Here is a 20371-nt window from a genome sequence, read left to right on the forward strand (position 1 = left end):
GGGTTAAGTGGTATCTCATTGTGGTATGGATTTGTATTTCCTTGATGCCGAGTGATGTTGAGCATCTTTTCATGTGTCTGTAAGCCATTTAGATGTCTTCTTTGGAAAAGTGCCTATTCATGTCTTCTGCCCATTTCTTGACTGGATTATTATGTTTTTTGGGTGTTGAATTTGATAAGTTCTTTAAAGATTTTGGATACTAATCCTTTATCGGATACGTTGTTTACAAATATTTTCTCCCATTCCGTAGGCTGCCTGTTTGTTTTGTTGACTGTTTTCTTTGCTGTGCAGAAGCTTTTTATCTTGATGAAGTCCCAAAAGTTCATTTTTGTTTCACTAGCCTTTGGAGATGTATCTTGAAAGAAGTTGCTGTGGCTGATGTCAAAGAGGTTACTGCCTATGTTCTCCTCTAGAATTTTGATGGTTTCCTGTCTTACATTCAGGTCTTTCATCCATTTTGAATTTATTTTTGTGTATGGTTTAAGAAAGTGGTCCAGTTTCATTCTTCTGCATGTTGCTGGGAGCAGGACATAATTTATAATTAAAAACAACATGGGTACATTGTACTCATATGCTAGGGATTTTTCTCTTACAGCATAAAAAAAGCTTCCCAAGTTATAATAAATTACGCCTGCAAAAAATGAAGCCACTTACCTAAGTGAATGGTAAAACTTTCTTCCAACTTTCTCTGCTCCTCATAAATCCTTCCATTTGCTTCTACAGATTCTCTGAACTGACTTGGTTGAACTTTAATTTCCTCACTGAAATTAATAAAATTATTCATATGCTTTTTTGGTCTTTTTGTCAGGAACTTTTCTTGAAGGAAAGAAAGCTTTATAATGAAATGAGACAAAATGAAAGTTGAGAGTACCACTTAATTTATTCCTAAGCTACTCCTTAATCCATGGTAACAAGGAAGAATCATGAACATCAGAAGTTCTTAAAATTCCTACTTGTTTTTTGATTTCCTTACAGTAAGTATTGCATATTATTCTTTCCAGTCATTAGAATATCAACTCATGTGGCCTAAGAGAATGATTAAATGAATTGATTAACTTACTAAAATGGCATATTTTAAAAAAAATATAATATATCCTACATCAAGGCTGGCTCTAGGAAAAACTAAAAAAATAGGTGAAGTGATAGAAATAAAAATTAAGAAGTCAAATAAAAGGAATAATGAAAAAGATGAAGTTCATTTTGATGTATTCACATCTTCTATTTTTTTTTTTAATCTTTTCCTGCTTTTTTCACTGCCAACATTCTCCTCCCATTCAAGGACTTCTCCCTTTGCTCTACTCTGTTCTTGTTTATTTGCTGAAAAGGTTTCTATGGAGGCACTGTACAACTGTAAAACTGTAAATTCAAATTTCATGGTATGCTGAAGATGATATAAGTCTATAATAGTCATTTTGGACCGTATGTTTGGGGTTATTCCAAAGAGTCTCATTAGTCTCACTAACTTCATTAGTATATATGGCAAATTTAAACCTAAAAATAAATTTATATTAATAAAACATCCTCATTGTAGGATGTGAAAAGCCACAAGAGATTGTTGCTCCTTCTCTAACAATAAGAAAAAGCCAGATAGTCTATAAAATCCTTTCTGAAACTTGAGGTAACATGGCAACCAAGTAAACTCAATTCTAAAATGCAACACACCCCTCCAAGGGCAGACAGGAGACACAGTTTTCATTTTTGGCAGAGCATGGTAGAAATGAGTTGCTGTAATGTAAAGAGGTAAAAAGAAATCGCTAAAGTTTTAATGAATTCTTAAAGGCCAAGTGTGGACTAGCATGTAAATTTAGAATAGCTATGAGCTTCAGGCACGAGGGAAGTTTGCATGTATTTGCAAACTCTTTTCCACTGGTCTCCACCAGGTGTTTCCAAGAAAACACTGGAGGCAGTCCAGGAGACAAGGGAGCCCCTTGAGTGGCACAGGTAGAAATGCTGAGAATGCTCCAAACCCAAGCTCTAGATATACAGGACTTGCCCAAGACTGAAGCTGGACAAAGACAACAGAGACCTGTCCCCCACCCCCAACTATGAATCTAGCACCAAGTCACAAACAACAGTCTATTCCTCAGGGATAGAGCAACAGCAGAGAGAAAGACCTCATGCTGTGGCGCAGGCCTGCAAAGACTCCTGAAAGTGAGGATGGAACAGAATGACAGGAAAAAACCCTCTAGAACCTAAAGCCCCATTCTAAATACAAAGTGGCAGCAGCTTACTACAGTAGAAAATGAAGCCTGTGGTATCACTGAAGGAACAAAAACCAAACTCAGCTCAACTACTGACTAGGGTGGCATGACCTTCACATTAATGGCCTGTTCATTTCTGGACATAAATATTATTTACCTTAGTCTCTTCTAATACACACAACAACCAGCATCTCTTTTAAAAAAGAGAGATCCAAAAAAGCAAGCAAAAGAAACAAACAACCCATTGTCAAGAGATAAAGCAATCAACAGACACAGACTGAGAGATGACCCTGATACTGGACATAAAAGAAAAAGACTTTCACATAATGATGATCAATATGCTAAAAGATCTATTGGAAAACAATACACAAGGACACATAAGGAATTTAAGCAAAGAGAGAAAGGAAATTAAAGTACTAGAAATAAAAATATGATATCAAATTGATGATCACAAATATCAACTCCTTTGACAGGGTCATGAGCAGACCACCAACTCATTTTATGATACCACCATTACCCTGATGCCAAAGCCAAATGAAGATATCATAAGAAAAACAAAAATATACACCATCATATATATGTGTTTATTCATTATTTTATAGTAGACATATTCACTTATATATAATATATATGAAATAATACATCATGACTTATGCATATAAATCTTAACTATAAAATTTCTAGAATACTACTGGGTAATAAAAAGAAAAGAACTATTCATAAATGAAACAACACGAATAAAAAGCATTATGATAAGTGAAAGAAGCAAGACACAAACTGCTACATAACAGTTTGATTCTATTAATAAGACATTCTGAAAAAAATCAAAACTTCAGGGACAGAAATCAGAGCAGGTTGCCAAGAGCTGGGAAAGAGAAAGGAATAAGCTATAAAGGTATAAAAGTGAAATGCTATATCTTGATTGCAATGATGATTTCATGACAGTTAAGTTTGTCAAAACTCATCAAAATGTAAACCTAAAAGAGGTAACTTTTAATTTGCATAATTTACCCTTCAGTACGCCTGACGTTTTTTTTTTAAAAAAGCAAAAATAATGGCTAAAAATAAAATGCCACTTTTATCAACTCCTTATAGGAGTTCTACACGGAGTTGAGTTGAAAACAAGTTTCTGCTGCCCAAGGAAACTGCTATTAAAAGAAAAGCAAAACTGACAAAGTCACAGTAAAAACATTCTTTCCTAGGAATACTTAGTTTGTAAAAGCAGGATCAGCCAGAGGCCAATATGTACACAATAGAATTGTTTCTATAGACTGAATTTCTGAAACTATAGCAGCAAAGCGAGAGATAATGTTTATAATAAGGGGCTTTCTCAGCTTCCTAAAATCAATGACTCTCCACATTTCCTTTTTTTTTTTAAGTTCAATTAGCCACCATATAGTACATCATTAGTTTTTGATATAGTATTCAATGATTCATTAGTTGCGTATAACACCCAGTGCTCATCAGATCATGTGTCCTCCTTAATCCCCATCACCAGACTCTCCACATTTCTGACCAAAACATACAGTATATACTTTACATTCTGGCTTAATAGACACATTTATTTATAGAAAGCTTCATGTATGATGTGCTCTCATATTTTTTCCTTATTCTACTCTGCCATACTCTGTTCCATTCCACTGCATTCCATTTCATTTTATTGCCATTTTTAAAATTTATTTAATTTTTTAAAAAGATTTTATTTATTTATTTGACAGAGAGAGACACAGCAAGAGAGGGAATACAAGCAGGGGGAGTGGGAGAGGGAGAAGCAGGCTTCCTGCGGAGCAGGGAGCCTGATGAGGGGCTTGATCCCAGCACCCTGGGATGACCTGAGCCGAAGGCAGTCGCTTAACGACTGAGCCACCCAGGTGCCCCTTTATTGTGATTTTTAAAGGTCTGACTGGAAAGTAAAGAATCTAGAATGGTCCTGGCAGACTGCAACCAGCAGTTTGAGAAACACCGTTACAGATTATAGGATACAGATGTTCCCAACCCTTCTTTCTGCCCACCTCTCCCTTTGTATTGTGCTCATTATTTTTTAAAATTTTTTGTTCATTATTTTTATTTGAAATGAGTTGTCAAATATGTTTGTGTCAAGGATGTTACCCCATTTCTAATCATAAAAAATTGTTTAAATATTTCTAAGGTGTTGTCTTGGGAAAATAAGGCAAATGACAGATTATAATATTTGGGTAAGAGGTGATAGAGATGAGATATCAGGTAAACAGCTACATGGTAATTCATCCATCTGCCTATTTGTCCACCCATCCTATAAATATTAATTGAGCATGTCTTATGTGCCAGTGTGAAGAGGTAGACACTTGGCAAGGATCTGTGTATAACAGTAGAAAAAACACACATGGGTTTTGTCTCCAAGGCAAGACTAGAGGGGAGACTGACATTACACAAATAAAATGCTATTTCTAAATGTTTGGAGCAGATTCCAGGCAACTGCTGGAAACAGGATTATCATACTGTACTAAGTACATTTCCAGTTGAATATACTTGAAGATTTGAAAGAAAGAAATTCTCAAACATATGAGTATACAACCAGGAAAAAACATAAGCACTGTCAAGCTCTAGGGCAACATATGAAATACAATGCATTTAGAACATCAGGTACTGTACAAGTTATGAATTACAGAAGTCTTCTATACTCCTTTACTTTCTTTTTTTTTATTAAGTTCAATTAGCCAGCATATAGTACATCATTAGTTTTTGATGTAGTGTAAATTGATTCATTAGTGGCGTATATACTCCTTTTCTACCTTGCACATGCTTCTATGACTTTACATATCATTCTACACAGTATTATTTTATTTATAGGTCAGTCTCTCTAGAATATAAGCTCCACATGCATAGGCATCTTCTTTGATTTTTTGCTTAGAGAGTGCTTGGCATTTAAGATGCATTCAACCAATGCTTACTGCATTGAACAGAAACCAATTTAAAACAAACAAGAGATTGTACTTGGGATACTTAGATATACACACCTAAGAGATTTACAGCTAAGTTCTAAGGGGGTAAATCACTATTTTAAGGCAACCAATTAACCCCCCTCCCAAATAATCCACACAAATCCAGATAATACCAAACGTGTTAGAAGTATAAAATTATCTTGAACTGTCACTGGTAACTTAAAAATAGCTACAACTCTGGGTGGAGCAAGATGGCAGAGGAGTAGGAGACCTGGATTTCGTCTGGTCTCAGGAATTCAGCTAAATAGGGATCAAATCATTCTGAACACGTACGAACTCAACAGGAGATTGAAGAAGAGAGTAGCAACAACTCTCTGAACAGAGAAGCGACCACTTATTGGAAAGTAGGACATGCGGAGAAGTGAATCCGAGGCGATATTCAGGAGGATAGACGGCGGGGGAGGAGACCTCCCTCGGCCGCTTCTGGCAAGTGATAGAGCCGCGGAGCACAAAACTGGAACTTTTAGAAGTCGGTTCCGCTGAGGGACGTCACTCCAGTAGCTAAGCGGGAGGTGAAAACCTCGCGGGACAGTGTGGACTCAGGACCCTCGGGGTCACAGAAAGACTGGGGGTGCCTGAATGCAGCAGAGCTCCCAGGTATCAGAGCCGGCTGCAGAGACTGAGCCGAGGTGCGGGCTCTCAGCTCGGGGTGGCCATAAACTGTGATCCGCGGCCCAGTTGGGCCACTGTGCCTCCAGCAGGGACCCAACAAGTGGCATATCTGGGGAAACTCCTCCTCCTCCCCTGGGAAGAGCGGTGCAGGAGCGCACCACAGGGATGTGCTGGGTTTGGAGACTCCACACGGGGTCGGGTGCCAGAGATAGAAACGCTCGGTCACAGGCCGGGTGAGCACAGAGTGCGGCCAGAGACCGGGGAGACGGGAGTGATTGACTGCTTTTCTCTGGGGGCGCACTGAGGAGCGGAGCCCCGAGTTCTCAGCTCCTCGGGGCAGAGAGTGGGACGCCACCATTTTCGCCCTGGTCCTCCAAAGCTGTACCGAGAGCTTGCAGGGAACAAAAGCTCCTGAGAGCAAACCCCAGCAGCTTGCTTAGCCCGGAGGACAAGGGCGGGGCAATTCTGCCTCCGGCAAAGGCGTTTGGGAACCACGGCAACAGGCCCCTCCCCCAGAAGACCATCACGAACAGCCAGCAAGCCAAGACCAAGTTTACCGATCAAGGAGAATGGGAGAATTCCATTCCAAAATGGGGGCACTAACTGCTAGGATAAGGCTAGGGAATACTGCACATAGAATTCATGGCTTTTTCACCATGATTCATTAGTTTTTCAAAGTTAATTTTTTTAACTGTTTTGTTTTTTTTTTGAATTTTTCTTTTTCCCTTTTTCAACCAACATCTTATCAATCCCTTTCTTAAAAAAACATTTTTTATTTTTCATTTTTAGAGTCATATTTTATCCCTTCATAGTAGTTACCCTTATTTTTGGCATATATATATATATGTTGTTCTCTCCTTAAAATTTTGAGATACAGTTTCTTCTAACAGATCAAAATATACCCTAAATCACTAGTGTATGGCTTTGTTCTAGTCTCCTGCCTGATCACAGTCTCTCGATTTTTTTTCCTTTTTTTTTTTAAATCTTCTTTCTTCTTTCAAACAACTTCTTATCTTATCAATTCCATTTATAAAACCTTTTACAAATTTCATCTTTACAGTCATCTTCCATCCCTTCATTGTATCAACCCTTATTTTGTACATACATAAGTCTTTCTTCCTTTAAAATTTTAGGATGCACTTTCTTCTAACAGACCAAAATATACCCAAAATCTAGTCTGTGGCACTGATCTATGCACTAGCCTGATCATATCTGATCATTTTATGGTTTTTTTTTGTTTTGTTCTGTTTTTGTTTCTTTTTATCTTTTTCTTTATCTTTTTTCTTTTTCTTTTTTCTTTCTTTCCCTTCCTTTTCCCCTGATTTCAGGTTTTTTCTAATTTGTATAGAGTATATTTGCTGGGGATGTTGTTAATCTGTTAGCATTTTGTTCTCTCATTCATCTATTCTCCTCTGAACAAAATGACAACACGAAAAAAATCACCTCAGCAAAAAGAACAAGAGATAGTACCGTCTGCCAGGGACCTACTCAATACGGACATTAGTACAATGTCGGACCTAGAGTTCAGAATCATGACTAAAGATACTAGCTGGGCTTGAACAAAGCGTGGAAGTTATTAGAGAAACCCTTTCTGGAGAAATAAAAGAACTAAAATCTAACCAAGTCGAAATCAAAAAGGCTATTAATGAGGTGCAATAAAAAATGGGGGCACTAACTGCTAGGATAAATGAGGCAGAAGAGAGAATCAGCGATATAGAAGACCAAATGATGGACAATAAAGAGGCTGAGAAAAAGAGAGAGAAACAACTACAGGATCACGAGGGCAGAATTCAAGAGATAAGCAATACCATAAGATGAAACAACATTAGAATAACTGGGATCCCAGAAGAAGAAGAAAGAGAGAGAGGGGCAGAAGGTATATTGGAGCAAATAATAGCAGAGAACTTCCCTAATGTGGGGAAGGAAACAGGCATCAAAATCCAGGAGGCACAGAGAACCCCTCTCAAAATGAATAAAAATAGGTCAACACCCCGACATCTAATAGTAAAACTTATGAGTCTCAGAGACAAAGAGAAAATCTTGAAAGCAGCTCGGGAGAAGAGATCTGTAACCTACAATGGTAGAAACATTAGATTGGCAACAGACCTATCCACAGAGACCTGGCAGGCCAGAAAGGATGGGCATGATATCTTCAGAACACTAAACGAGAAAAATATGCAGCCAAGAATATTATATCCAGCTAGGCTGTCACTGAAAATAGAAGGAGAGGTAAAAAGCTTCCAGGACAAACAAAAACTAAAGAATTTGAAACACAAAACCAGCCCTACAAGAAATATTGAAAGGGGTCCTCTAAGCAAAGAGAGAGCCTAAAAGCAGCATAGATCAGAAAGGAACACAGACAATATAGTCACAGTCAACTTACAGGCAATACAATGGCACTAAATTCATATCTTTCAATAGTTACCCTGAATGTAAATGGGCTCAATGCCCCAATCAAAAGACACAGGCTATCAGATTGGATTAAAAAACAAGCCCCATCGATGTGCTCTCTGCAAGAGACGCATTTTAGACCCAAAGACACCCCCGCATTGAAAGTGAAGGGGTGGAAAACCATTTACCATGCTAATGGACACCAAAAGAAAGCTGGGCTGGCAATCCTTATATCAGACAAATTAGAGTTTAAAACAAAGACTGTAATAAGAGATGAGGAAGGACACTAAATCCTACTTAAAGGGTCTATCCACCAAGAAGATCTAACAATTGTAAATACCTATGCCCCTAACATGGGAGCAGACAATTATATAAGGCAATTAATAACAAAAGCAAAGAAACAGAGTGACAACAATACAATAATAGTGGGGGACTTTAACACCCCCTTCACTGAAATGGACAGATCATCCAAGCAAAAGATCAACAAGGAAATAAAGACTTTAAAGGAAACACTGGACCAAATGGACTTCACAGACATATTCAGAACATTCCATCCCAAAGCAACGGAATACACATTCTTCTCTAGTGCCCATGGAACATTCTCCAGAATTGATCACATCCTAGGTCACAAATCAGGTCTCAACTGATACCAAAAGATTGGGATTATTCCCTGCATCTTTTCAGACCACAATGCTTTGAAACTAGAACTCAATCACAAGAGGAAAGTCAGAAAGAACTCAAATACATGGATGCTAAAGAGCATCCTACTAAAGAATGAATGGGTCAACCAGGAAATTAAAGAAGAATTAAAAAAATTCATGGAAACCAATGAAAATGAAAACACAAGTGTTCAAAATCTTTGGGATGCAGCAAAGGCAGTCCTAAGAGGAAAGTATATAGCAATACAAGCCTTTCTCAAGAAACAAGAAAGGTCTCAAATACACAACCTAACCCTACATCTAAGGGAGCTAGAGAAAGAACAGCAAAGAAAGCCTAAACCCAGCAGGAGAAGAGAAATAATAAATATCAGAGCAGAAGTCAATGAAATAGAAACCAAAAGAACAGTAGAACAGATCAACGAAACTAGGAGCTGGTTCTTTGAAAGAATTAACATGATTGATACACCCCTGGCCAGACTTATCAAAAAGTAAAGAGGAAGGACCCAAATCAACAAAATCATGAATGAAAGAGGAGAGATCACAACCAACACCAAAGAAATACAAACAATTATAAGAACATATCATGAGCAACTCTATGCCAGCAAATTAGATAACCTGGAAGAAATGGGTGCATTCCTAGAGATGTATCAACTACCAAAACTGAACCAGGAAGAAATAGAAAACCTGAACAGACCTATAACCACTAAGGAATTTGAAGCAGTCATCAAAAACCTCCCAACAAACAAAAGCCCAGGGCCAGATGGCTTCCCAGGGGAATTCTATCAAACATTTCAAGAAGAATTAATACCTATTTTCCTGAAACTGTTCCAAAAAATAGAAATGGAAGGAAAACTTCCAAACTCGTTTTATGAGGCCACCATTACTTGATCCCCAAACCAGACAAAGACCCCATCAAAAAGGAGAATTACAGACCAATATCCTTGGATGAACATGGATGCAAAAATTCTCACCAAAATACTAGCCAATAGGATCCAACAGTACATTAAAAGGATTATTCACTACGACCAAGAGGGATTTATCCCTGGGCTGCAAGGTTGGTTCAACATCTACAAATCAATCAACGTGATACAATACATTCAAAAAAGAAAGAACAAGCGTCATATGATCCTCTCAATAGATGCAGAAAAAGCACTTGACAAAGTACAGCATCCTTTCTTGATCAAAACACTTCAGAGTATAGGGATAGAGGGTACATACCTCAATATCATAAAAGCCATCTATGAAAAACCTACAGCGAATATCATTCTCAATGGGGAAAAGCTGAGAGCTTTTCCCCTAAGGTCAGGAACGCAGCAGGGATGTCCACTCTCACCACTGCTATTCAATATAGTATCAGAAGTCCTAGCCACAACAATCAGACAACAAAAAGAAATCAAAGGCATCCAAATCGGCAAAGAAGAAGTCAAACTCTCACTCTTTGCAGATGATATGATACAGTATGTGGAAAACCCAAAAGACTCCACCCCAAAACTGCTAGAACTCATACAGGAATTCAGTAAAGTAGCAGGATATAAAATCAATGCACAGAAATCAGTGGCATTCCTATACACCAACAACAAGACAGAGGAGAGACAAATCAAGGAGTCGATCCCATTTACAATTGCACCCCAAACCATAAGTTACCTAGGAATAAATCTAACCAAAGAGGCAAAGGATCTGTACTCAGAAAAGTATAAAATACTCATGAAAGAAATTGAAGAAGACAGAAAGAAATGGAAAAACGTTCCATGCTCATGGATTGGAAGAACAAACACTGTGAAGATGTCAATGCTACCTAGAGTAATCTACACATTCAATGCAATCCCCATCAAAATACCATCCACTTTTTTCAAAGAAATGGAACAAATAATCCTAAAATTTGTATGGAACCAGAAGAGACCCCGAATAGCCAGAGGAATATTGAAAAAGAAAAGCAATGCTGGCGGCATCACAATTCCGGACTTCAAGCTCTATTACAAAGCTGTCATCATCGAGACAGAGTGCTACTGGCACAAAAACAGACACACAGATCAATGGAACAGAATAGAGAGCCCAGAAATGGACCCTCAACTCTATGGTCAAGTAATCTTTGACAAAGCCGGAAACAATGTCCAGTGGAAAAAAGACAGTCTCTTCAACAAATGGTGTTGGGAAAATTGGACAGCCACATGTAGAAGAATGAAACTGGACCATTTCCTTACACCACACACAAAAATAGACTCCAAATGGTTGGAAGACCTAAACGTGAGACAGGAGTCCATCAAATCCCAAAGGAGAACACAGGTAGCAATATCTTCGACCTCAGCCACAGCAACTTCTTCCTAGAAACATCGCCAAAGGCAAGGGAAGCAAGGGCAAAAACGAACTCTTGGGATTTCATCAAGATAAAAAGCTTTTGCACAGCAAAAGAAACAGTCCACAAAACCAAAAGACAACCGACAGAATGGGAGAAAATATTTGCAAATGACATATCAGATAAAGGGCTAGTATCCAAAATCTATAAAGAACTTATCCAACTCAACACCCAAAGAACAAATAATCCAATCAAGAAATGGGCAGAAGACATGAACAGACATTTTTCCAAAGAAGACATCTAAATGGCCAACAGACACATGAAAAAGTGCTCAACATCGCCGGGCATCAGGGAAATCCAAAACAAAACCTCAATGAGATACCACCTCACACCCGTCAGAATGGCTAGAATTAACAAGTCAGGAAACGACAGATGTTGGCAGGGATGTGGAGAAAGGGGAACCCTCCTACACTGTTGGTGGGAATGCAAGCTGGTGCAACCACTCTGGAAAACAGTATGGAGGTTCCTCAAACAGTTGAAAATAGAGCTACCATACGATCCAGCAATTGCAGTACTGGGTATTTACCCCAAAGATACAAATGTAGGGATCCGAAGGGGTACATGCATCCCAATGTTTATAGCAACAATGTCCACAATAGCCAAACTGTGGAAAGAGCCAAGATGTCCACCGACAGATGAATGGATAAAGAAGATGTGGTATATATACACAATGGAATATTATGCAGCCATAAAAAGAATGAGATCTTGCCATTTGCAACGACATGGATGGAACTGGAGGGGGTTATGCTGAGTGAAATATGTCAATCAGAGAAAGACATGTATCATATGACCTCGCTGATATGAGGAATTTTTAATCTCAGGAAACAAACTGAGGGTTGCTGGAGTGGTGGGGGGTGGGAGGGATGGGGTGGCTGGGTGATAGACATTGGGGAGGGTATGTGCTATGGTGAGTGCTGTGAATTGTGCAAGACTGTTGAATCACAGATCTATACTTCTGAAACAAATAATGCAATATACGTTAAGAAAAAAAAAGAAGATAGCAGGAGGGGAAGAATGAAGGGGAGTAAGTCGGAGGGGGAGACGAAGCATGAGAGACAATGGACTCTGAAAAACAAACTGAGGTTTCTAGAGGGGAGGGTGTTGGGGGGATGGGTTAGCCTGGTGATGGGTATTAAAGAGGGCACGTTCTGCATGGAGCACTGGGTGTTATGCACAAACTATGAATCATGGAACACTACATCAAAAACTAATGATGTAATGTATGGTGATTAACATAACAATAAAAAAATTAAAAAAAAAGAAAATAGCTACAACTAAAAGATTCCATTGTATTATACATACAGCCTCTTACTAACAGTGTACTTTTATCTAATAAGAACAATAGATGATTAATACCTGAGGGAGCTGTTGTTAGGGTTTTTTAGGTCTTGATGAAGTTTTATCACCCATTCCTGATATTCTTGCTTCTGGATGGCAGTTGATTGTTTTAATTCATTTGACCATTTATTTTCTAAGTCCTAAAAAGAGAGAGTACACCAAGTGGTCAAATTTTTTTTTTTTTTTTACAAACATAAGTGAAAGAAAATGCAACTGTGTATCTAAAAATCATTGCACTTCACTTACTTGCTGGGATTCAAAATGCTGAGCAGCCAGTGAATTTACATCTTGATCTGTCAGTGATTTACCCAATTCCTGCATCACTTTTTCCATTTCAATGCCTTGTCTAAAACATAAATGAGTGGATCAGATAATATTCATGATATCTTTAAGGGGTATGGCCACTCCTGATTCATTAAACAATCTCTACGAAGTGAAAATGAAATTTTTTCTTTTATAGGAAGATGTCCAGGAATAGCAACTGTAATACCTAGAAAGCACTCTGAAGTCCTGGAAATGGGGATGTGGGAATAATGATAATGTCATATAATGCGTCATTTGTACAGCTAGATCTTGATCTAAAGTTAACACATAAGTGAAAGCAGTCAAAATCTAGGCGATCTTTCAATTTCCATGACTAATGCTTGAAACTAGACTCCTTTCTCATCTGCAGATTTCCTCAAAGAAGATACTCTGACTCCAGCTTTAATACATTTTCTACTTATACGCACAGGAGTTAAAGTGATATCAAGCTCTGAAAGTTAGCTTATAGTATCGCCGAAGCTGTCAATTAGGTTCTAAGAATCAAACTGGTATTAAGTCACAAAGTTCTCCTTATAGAGGAATATAAGATACATGCTAAAGTATGTTTTAGCCTTACCTTCTTCATTTGTGCAGAAATTAAACATGGTTTTCCCACAGGAAAAACTAATCACTGGTATTAGAAGTTCAGATACCAGTTATTTATGGGAGAGACGGGCTATGACAAGAAGACCCAGGGGAGCCTTTTGCAGTGTTGGAAATATTCCATTTCTTGAGCTGAGTGATGATTACATGGGTGTGCTTACTTTATAAAAACTTATTGAATTGTACACCTACAGGTTGTTGTCTTTTCTGTATGTTTTAATAAATAAGTTCTTAAAATTTTTCAAATTAAAAAATTATCTTCTAATATAAATGTATTTAAAAAGTTTGTTCTAAAATATATTTCAAACAAATGTGAAAATAATGAAATAAAGACATAAAAGAAAAGGATTTTACTATGAGTCTAATTAATGTAATTGCTCTTAAAAGAGAATTTATCATTACTTATAACAACCGATTAAGACACTTATATGTATGTGATAAATAAAACTCATTTATATGTTATACATTTATTTATATATTTCTGTATTTACCTCCTAGTATTAAATGTTCAGTACCATTTAGTCCTCAATTAATTCTAATGCAAGTGACCCCAATAACTTTTTATAACTATTGGGGGCCAGGTGCTTGCAAGTAAAATTTTTAATTAAAGCAGAAATAATTGCAACACAATTATAAATACAAACTTTGATATAAATAGATTAATATTTTACATTATGCATGTTCCCTCTAGTGGATAAAAAGTATCATTGCCATTTTTAAGTTTTAAAGATTTAGTATCTTTAAATATCAATAAATGAGTATCTTTAAATTTTTGTATCTTAAATCTGGTTTGCTAACAGCAGCAAATTAACAGTGAGGAAAAAAAGACTAATAAATAATTCAACAAAAGAAATTGCATGAACATTTATTTCACCCTAAATGTGTCAGAAATGCAAGGGCTAATGATACAGTTAATGACACAATATACATTTCCTTGGATTAAGATGAAAGGAAATTTTATTATATTTCTAGTTCTATCTAACTAGGTATTGGCTCAGTTTGTCAGGTGTGATAATTCTAACAACCTGAACATTATCTTGAAGATACTTAGAAAAAACGATTATAACAGTCTGCTATAACAGAAAAAACAGAAAAAATTATTATACTGTGCTAAGAAACTGTCTTTTAAAGGTGTAAAGTGGAATTAAAATTAAAAGAGAAATAAGAAAATGTGTCACTTCTGCTCATGCATTGGGTAAATGAATTGGGTGAACTTCCATAGCTATCAGTGAAGTCTAACTTGTCTTAAGTTATACTGTTCACCTTTACAACAATCACCTACCTCAAGAGGAACCTAGCTTATTTTTCTCTTTCAAGCTAACAGTTTGGGTATTGGAGAATAAACTACAAATTGTTGTCAAAATAAATGTATTTAGGGGCGCCTGGGTGGCTCAGTTGGTTAAGCGGCTGCGTTCGGCTCAGGTCATGATCCTGGGGTCCTGGGATCGAGCCCCATGTCCAGCTCCCTGCTCAGCGGAGAGCCTGCTTCTCCCTCTCCCTGCCACTCTGCCTACTTGTGCTATCTATCTGTCGAATAAATAAATAAAATCTTAAGAAAAAAAATAAATGTATTTAAATATTATGTTTACAAAGAAAAAAAAAAGCAAAACCCCATCAAGATTTGGCCAAAGGACATTTCAAAAAATAACATAAACCAGGGCACCTGGGTGGCTCAGTCATTAAGCGTCTGCCTTCGGCTTGGGTCATGATCCCAGGGTCCTGGGATCGAGCCCCACATCAGACTCCCTGCTCGGCGGGAAGCCGGCTTCTCCCTCTCCCACTTCCCTTGCTTGTGTTCCTGCTCTTGCTATCTCTCTCTGTCAAATAAATAAAAAAAAACTTACAAAAAAAACAAACAAACCCAAACTCCTACAAAAAAACTATTCCACAATAGAAAAAAAATGTATGAAGTACCAGTAAATACAGATAATTAGTAAGTTAATGCAGCTTCCCCAAAGGAAGAATACTTATATTAATCTAACCTATATTTCATTCTTATTCTAAAAATATAGTCACAGTTTTACTGGCTACATAATAAAGGACTAAATAAAATTTTTGTCTCCCTGAGAGACACAGCTTCAACTCTTTACCTGGTGACAACAACTCATACTACAGGTACCCCACCCAGAAAGGAACAAACTGCCTCAATGCAGCTGATCAGCAAAGCTAAACCCATATGGAGTGACAAATGTCAAAATATCAAGTTCTTTCTGACAGAGAATGTTCTAATATTTTACTAGATAGGAAAATAAAAGGTTGAGAGGAGTAGAACTGTTATGAAAATGTACCAACCTACGCAATATAGTAAAAATGCTGATCTGGTATGCAGAAGAGTATTTCTCAGGAAAAAACTACCAAATCCATTTGCTTATGATTTTTGCATTTTAAATTTTCCTAACTATGACAACCCTCAAAATAACAGATTATTCTCATCTTGCTGGTCCCAATGTTTTCTAATGCAAAGCAAATGAGAGCCAGGAGCAAACCAGTACATCATTTTAAATTTACTACTTTGGGACAGACTATCAAGTCAGTCACAAGAAATACATGTGATTTGGTCCTAATATACTTTTACAATTAAAGAAATGTTACATCACCCACTCAAAACATTATCTTAATACCACATATACCTAAAGTCTTAAGTGAATGTCTTTAAGGTAATAAATGTTATTAGATTCTGCTGGATTAAAATGGATTATCTAGAAGAAGCATATCCTGATTATTATTACATTTTACAGAATTGCTACAAAGCAATCTAGAAAGTCATGTTTTAAAATAATGCTAGCAATTTTTTACTTACTCTGGAGGGAAAAAATGAATCACAAAAGCATTGTTTTCAATACTGTATGCAATGAATTAGAATGTCTTGGAATAATACTAGTGTTATTTTTTCCCCTCATGTAAATAAACTTACAAAAGTGAACTGAAAGAGACAATGAACTTAGTAATGGCAGGGTTTTAAAGAGGTTCCAAATAGGGAGAGAGCTTGGTAAAGTGGTTAAGAGCTTTTGAGTGGAGCTATGACTTCAAATTCCAGCTTGTCCTTCGACAAGTTATTTAACTTATTTTCCTCATCTGTAAAAGGGGGTAATAATAGTTGGGCTGTGGTAAGAATCAAATGAGGTAAGGCATCTGTTATGGACTGCATGTTTGTGTCTCCTCAAATTTGTATGTTGAAACCCTAACCCCCAATGTGATGATATTTGGAGGTGGGGCCTTCGGAGGTCATTGGGTTTAGACGAAGTCATGAGGTTGGAGCCCTCATGATGGAATTAGTATCTAGAACTCTCTCTCCAGAAGAGACACACCAGGACCACACACTGAGGAAAGGCCATGGGAGTGCACACTGAGAAGGCACTGTCTATAAGCCAGGAGACGGGTCTTCCAGGTACCAAATCTGCTGGCACCTTGATCTTGAACTACCTAAGCCTCCAGAACTGGGAGAAAAAAATTTCTCCTGTTTAAGCCACCTAGTCTACGGTATTTTGTTATAGCCTGAACAGGCTAAGATATCATCTAAAGCACTTTGCACAGTGCCTAGAGCTTAGAAATAATATATAAAGACTAGAAATACTATATAAAGCCACCATAATTTATTCAGGTAAATCACTTGAGAAGTTTTATAAGTCTGTGATGACTTCCTAGTTGAAATTACAGATTGAAACACACAAGAAAATTAATTTCCAATATTAGAGAACTTTTTTCTATTTTATTTTTCAATTTCACAATTAAATGAAAACCAATTGTTCTGCAGCCACCGTATCTGACAATGTGACATTTAATTATGATAGTGCAAGAAATCTGAAATACCTCTCTCGTAATTTTTTCAGCTCCACATCTCTTTCGCCAATCAGTTCTGAGATACTAACAAAGTAATTATGTTCCAAATTTAGGAGAGTTTCAGAGGCTGGAGAATGGATTAGGTCATGGTACACATCTGCAAAATCTTCATCCCAGCTGGGCTCTTCAGGCCTTGCATGCTCTAACGTGGTCTACAAGATGACACACAGACATTCTTAAATCATGACACGGCATTTTCATTTACTATACTACTAGATGAGTACATATATTATGAATCTTTTTTTGTGCATCAGACAAGGATAGAGACCTTCTATTTATATAAGTGTATATATAGGTTATATAGGATTATTTGAGTATACAAAAAGATGGAAAGGTATAAACTAAGATGTAATATGAATTACCTGGAGGTAGGAATGAGGAGGGGTACTAATATGGAGGAAGGGATAGGAAGTGTTCATAATTGAAAAAAAATTAAGGGTGCTATGATCTCATTTCTGTAAAATAACAGAATTTTAACATTTCTGTAAAATTACAGAATAACATTTCTGTAAAATACACACACACACACACACACACACAAGGGATGATCAACAAAATGCTAATGGTAGCTATTTCAGGAATGTAGGATCTCTGATGACCTTAACTTTCTTTATACTATATTATTATAATTAGAAAAAAGCTTCTCATTATTAAAAATACATTGCTCTTTCTCTCTCTCTCTCTGAGACAAATAAAAAAATTAAAAAAATACATTGCCAAAAAAGGTTTTATAGGATATACATTTAGAAAAGGAGGTTACATATATACTCACATGTTTAGTGATGCAATGACCCTGAAAACCCAATTCATGTGTAGGATTTTACAACAAGATAAACCTACGCAATTATTTTGACTTTTTCTAGTATTCTGCTTTCTTCTTAAAATGCTTTTAAGAATATGAAATCTTTTAAGAATACGCTTTTAAGAATATGAAAACAGTAGCTATCAAAATGATAAGGGACTGAGTAAACACTGATTAACAAGAAAAACAGAAACATGGAGAGAGGCAAAATGGGGATACCCTCAACACACACAAGGATCCATCCAAGGAAGTATGCACACATATCCATCTGGGGAGGTATGGACGCCTGTCCCAAGGACCTGAGATATGTCAATACATCAGACAGACACAATGCTTTGTAGGTGAGAAAACTGGTTGAGCAGTTCTTTGTCAAAGATTATGCAATTTAATGACAAAAGTGGAAATAACACAAAGAACTCAATGTTTTTTCCATTACTGATCTTTGTAAACAGACACCTATAAAAAAAGAACAATCTGGATTCTTCCCTTTCCTTGCCAATGAAAATAAAAACTGTAATCGATGAGGACACAACTCAAAGTAATAATTTACCTAAAAATAAAGCAAGTGGACATATCCCAGAAATAGGTATCTTCAAACCGGTCAATCAATAGGTAAACCTTTATCCCTTATCTTTTACTTACACTTCAATCAATTGCCAGATCAGGAGGGAAGAGTTTAAGGTGACTAGCTGAATCTTGAACATGGATTTCATCTGCTCTAATGCCTCTGAAAACTTGACAGCACATTCTGCTAACTGCTCTAGGAATTATAAGCAGCCCATGTGACTTAAGCTCAGTTCGAAATTCACTTCAGGTTCAGGCTAAAACTTTGTAGGAAGGAGCCTGTGAGAGATCATAGAGATCTGCTTGCCCATACATAGCACCAGATATTCAGGAACCTCACGAACCAGACCAGCTAACCATAGTAACCGGCAGCATCAATTTAACACTTGGCCTAGAGCAAGCCTTACCAATAGGTACAAACTACCTACATGAGAAGCACTAAACAGAGTTTTCCCCTAACCTAACTCATGCCATCCCCTCAGGAGAGAGGATACTAGGAAAGGAACTGTGATGGCTGACAGGAATGGGGGCACTGAGTAAAGGCCTGCAAAAAGAAAACTATTTAATGTCCAGGCCATTATTTCTCCACCTCTACCTTCCCACGTAAAGCTTTGGCCCTGAATTCACACCACAGACTTCCTCTCTGTTCCACGTCCTGTCATCAGCCTGGGTTACCTGGATGTCCATGTGGGGAACCCAATCCAGTGCCCTGCCTCTTGCTTCCCTGAACTTATCTTTACTAAGTCCTCTGCTCCCCCTGAGTCCCCCACTCTGCATCATTCCCGGGAACAGCTCAGCCTCTGAAACGGAAACATTCAGTCTCTGACTATAACCTCCAACCAAGATTCACATTCAATTACTCCCAGGCAATGGGTTCTTTAAATCATCAGGATCTCCACTGCACAGACCCTTCTACTTTCTTATATTTTATCAGCCATTAGGTCCCGCCCAGCTTCACTTTCTTCCTTAAGTAGTTTAGGGAATGGTCCAGCATTCAAATATTTTCTTGCCCAAATCCTCAACCTCCTTGACTGTTCTTTCTCTTGCCCACCTAACAAAACTCTAATATTATTCCTTTTCTCTATGCTTGCAGTCAGGCTATAGAACACTGCAGCAGAAAAACTACAAAACTGTAAAGTTTATGATGACAGATTGGTGCTACTCTAACTTTTCCCTTCAATGATGCCTGGAAATCCTATCTTTTTCTGGTCAGTTCTCTCCTCAAACATCCAACTGTGTCATCAGTTCCCCCACTTCATCTAAACACATGGCCTGTCTTTATTTCCCAGATAAAGTAGAAGCAGTTAGAAGAGAATGTCCTCAACTTTCTGCTACTAAAGCAGTACAATTTTCAGTATCTATATCCATTGTTTTCTTCTTCCTTTCTGCCATAACAGAAGAAATGTACCTCCTCCCGGTCAAGATTAATTCTCTACTTGAGTTCTGGATTCCATCCCTTCTAGTCTTCATCGATACCATCATAAACAAACCCCTGATCTTGTGTTTTCATTTTGCAAGTGTCTCATCCTTCCTCTTTAGGCAACCAAGCTTCTTGAGTTATCTATATTCATTCTATTTCCACACTCCCACACATTCTTTTTTTTTAATTTTTAAAATTTTATTTATGTTAGTCATCATACAATACATCATTAGTTTTTGATGTGGTGATCCACGATCCATTGTTTTCGTGTTAACACCCAGTGCTCCATGCAGTACATGCCCTC

The 20371-nt window shown here is 37.4% G+C and overlaps 1 protein-coding gene across 1 annotated transcript in view; it reads right to left on the reverse strand.

The window, feature by feature from the left end:
- FERRY3 (FERRY endosomal RAB5 effector complex subunit 3) overlaps nt 1-20371 on the reverse strand; it is a 59184-nt gene that overhangs the window by 29300 nt on the left and 9513 nt on the right. The window contains exons 4-7 of the mRNA XM_028120953.2: nt 17252-17433; nt 12782-12881; nt 12554-12675; nt 655-761 (exon numbers count right to left, since the gene is read on the reverse strand). Coding sequence (XP_027976754.1) covers nt 655-761; nt 12554-12675; nt 12782-12881; nt 17252-17433 — 511 coding nt within the window. The remainder of the gene's footprint in view (nt 1-654; nt 762-12553; nt 12676-12781; nt 12882-17251; nt 17434-20371) is intronic.

The sequence above is a fragment of the Eumetopias jubatus genome, unplaced genomic scaffold, assembly GCF_037043125.1.
Source record: "Eumetopias jubatus isolate StellerSeaLion01/CBP00866 unplaced genomic scaffold, mEumJub1_p1.0 scaffold_8, whole genome shotgun sequence".
NCBI classification, from domain to species: Eukaryota; Metazoa; Chordata; class Mammalia; order Carnivora; family Otariidae; genus Eumetopias; species Eumetopias jubatus.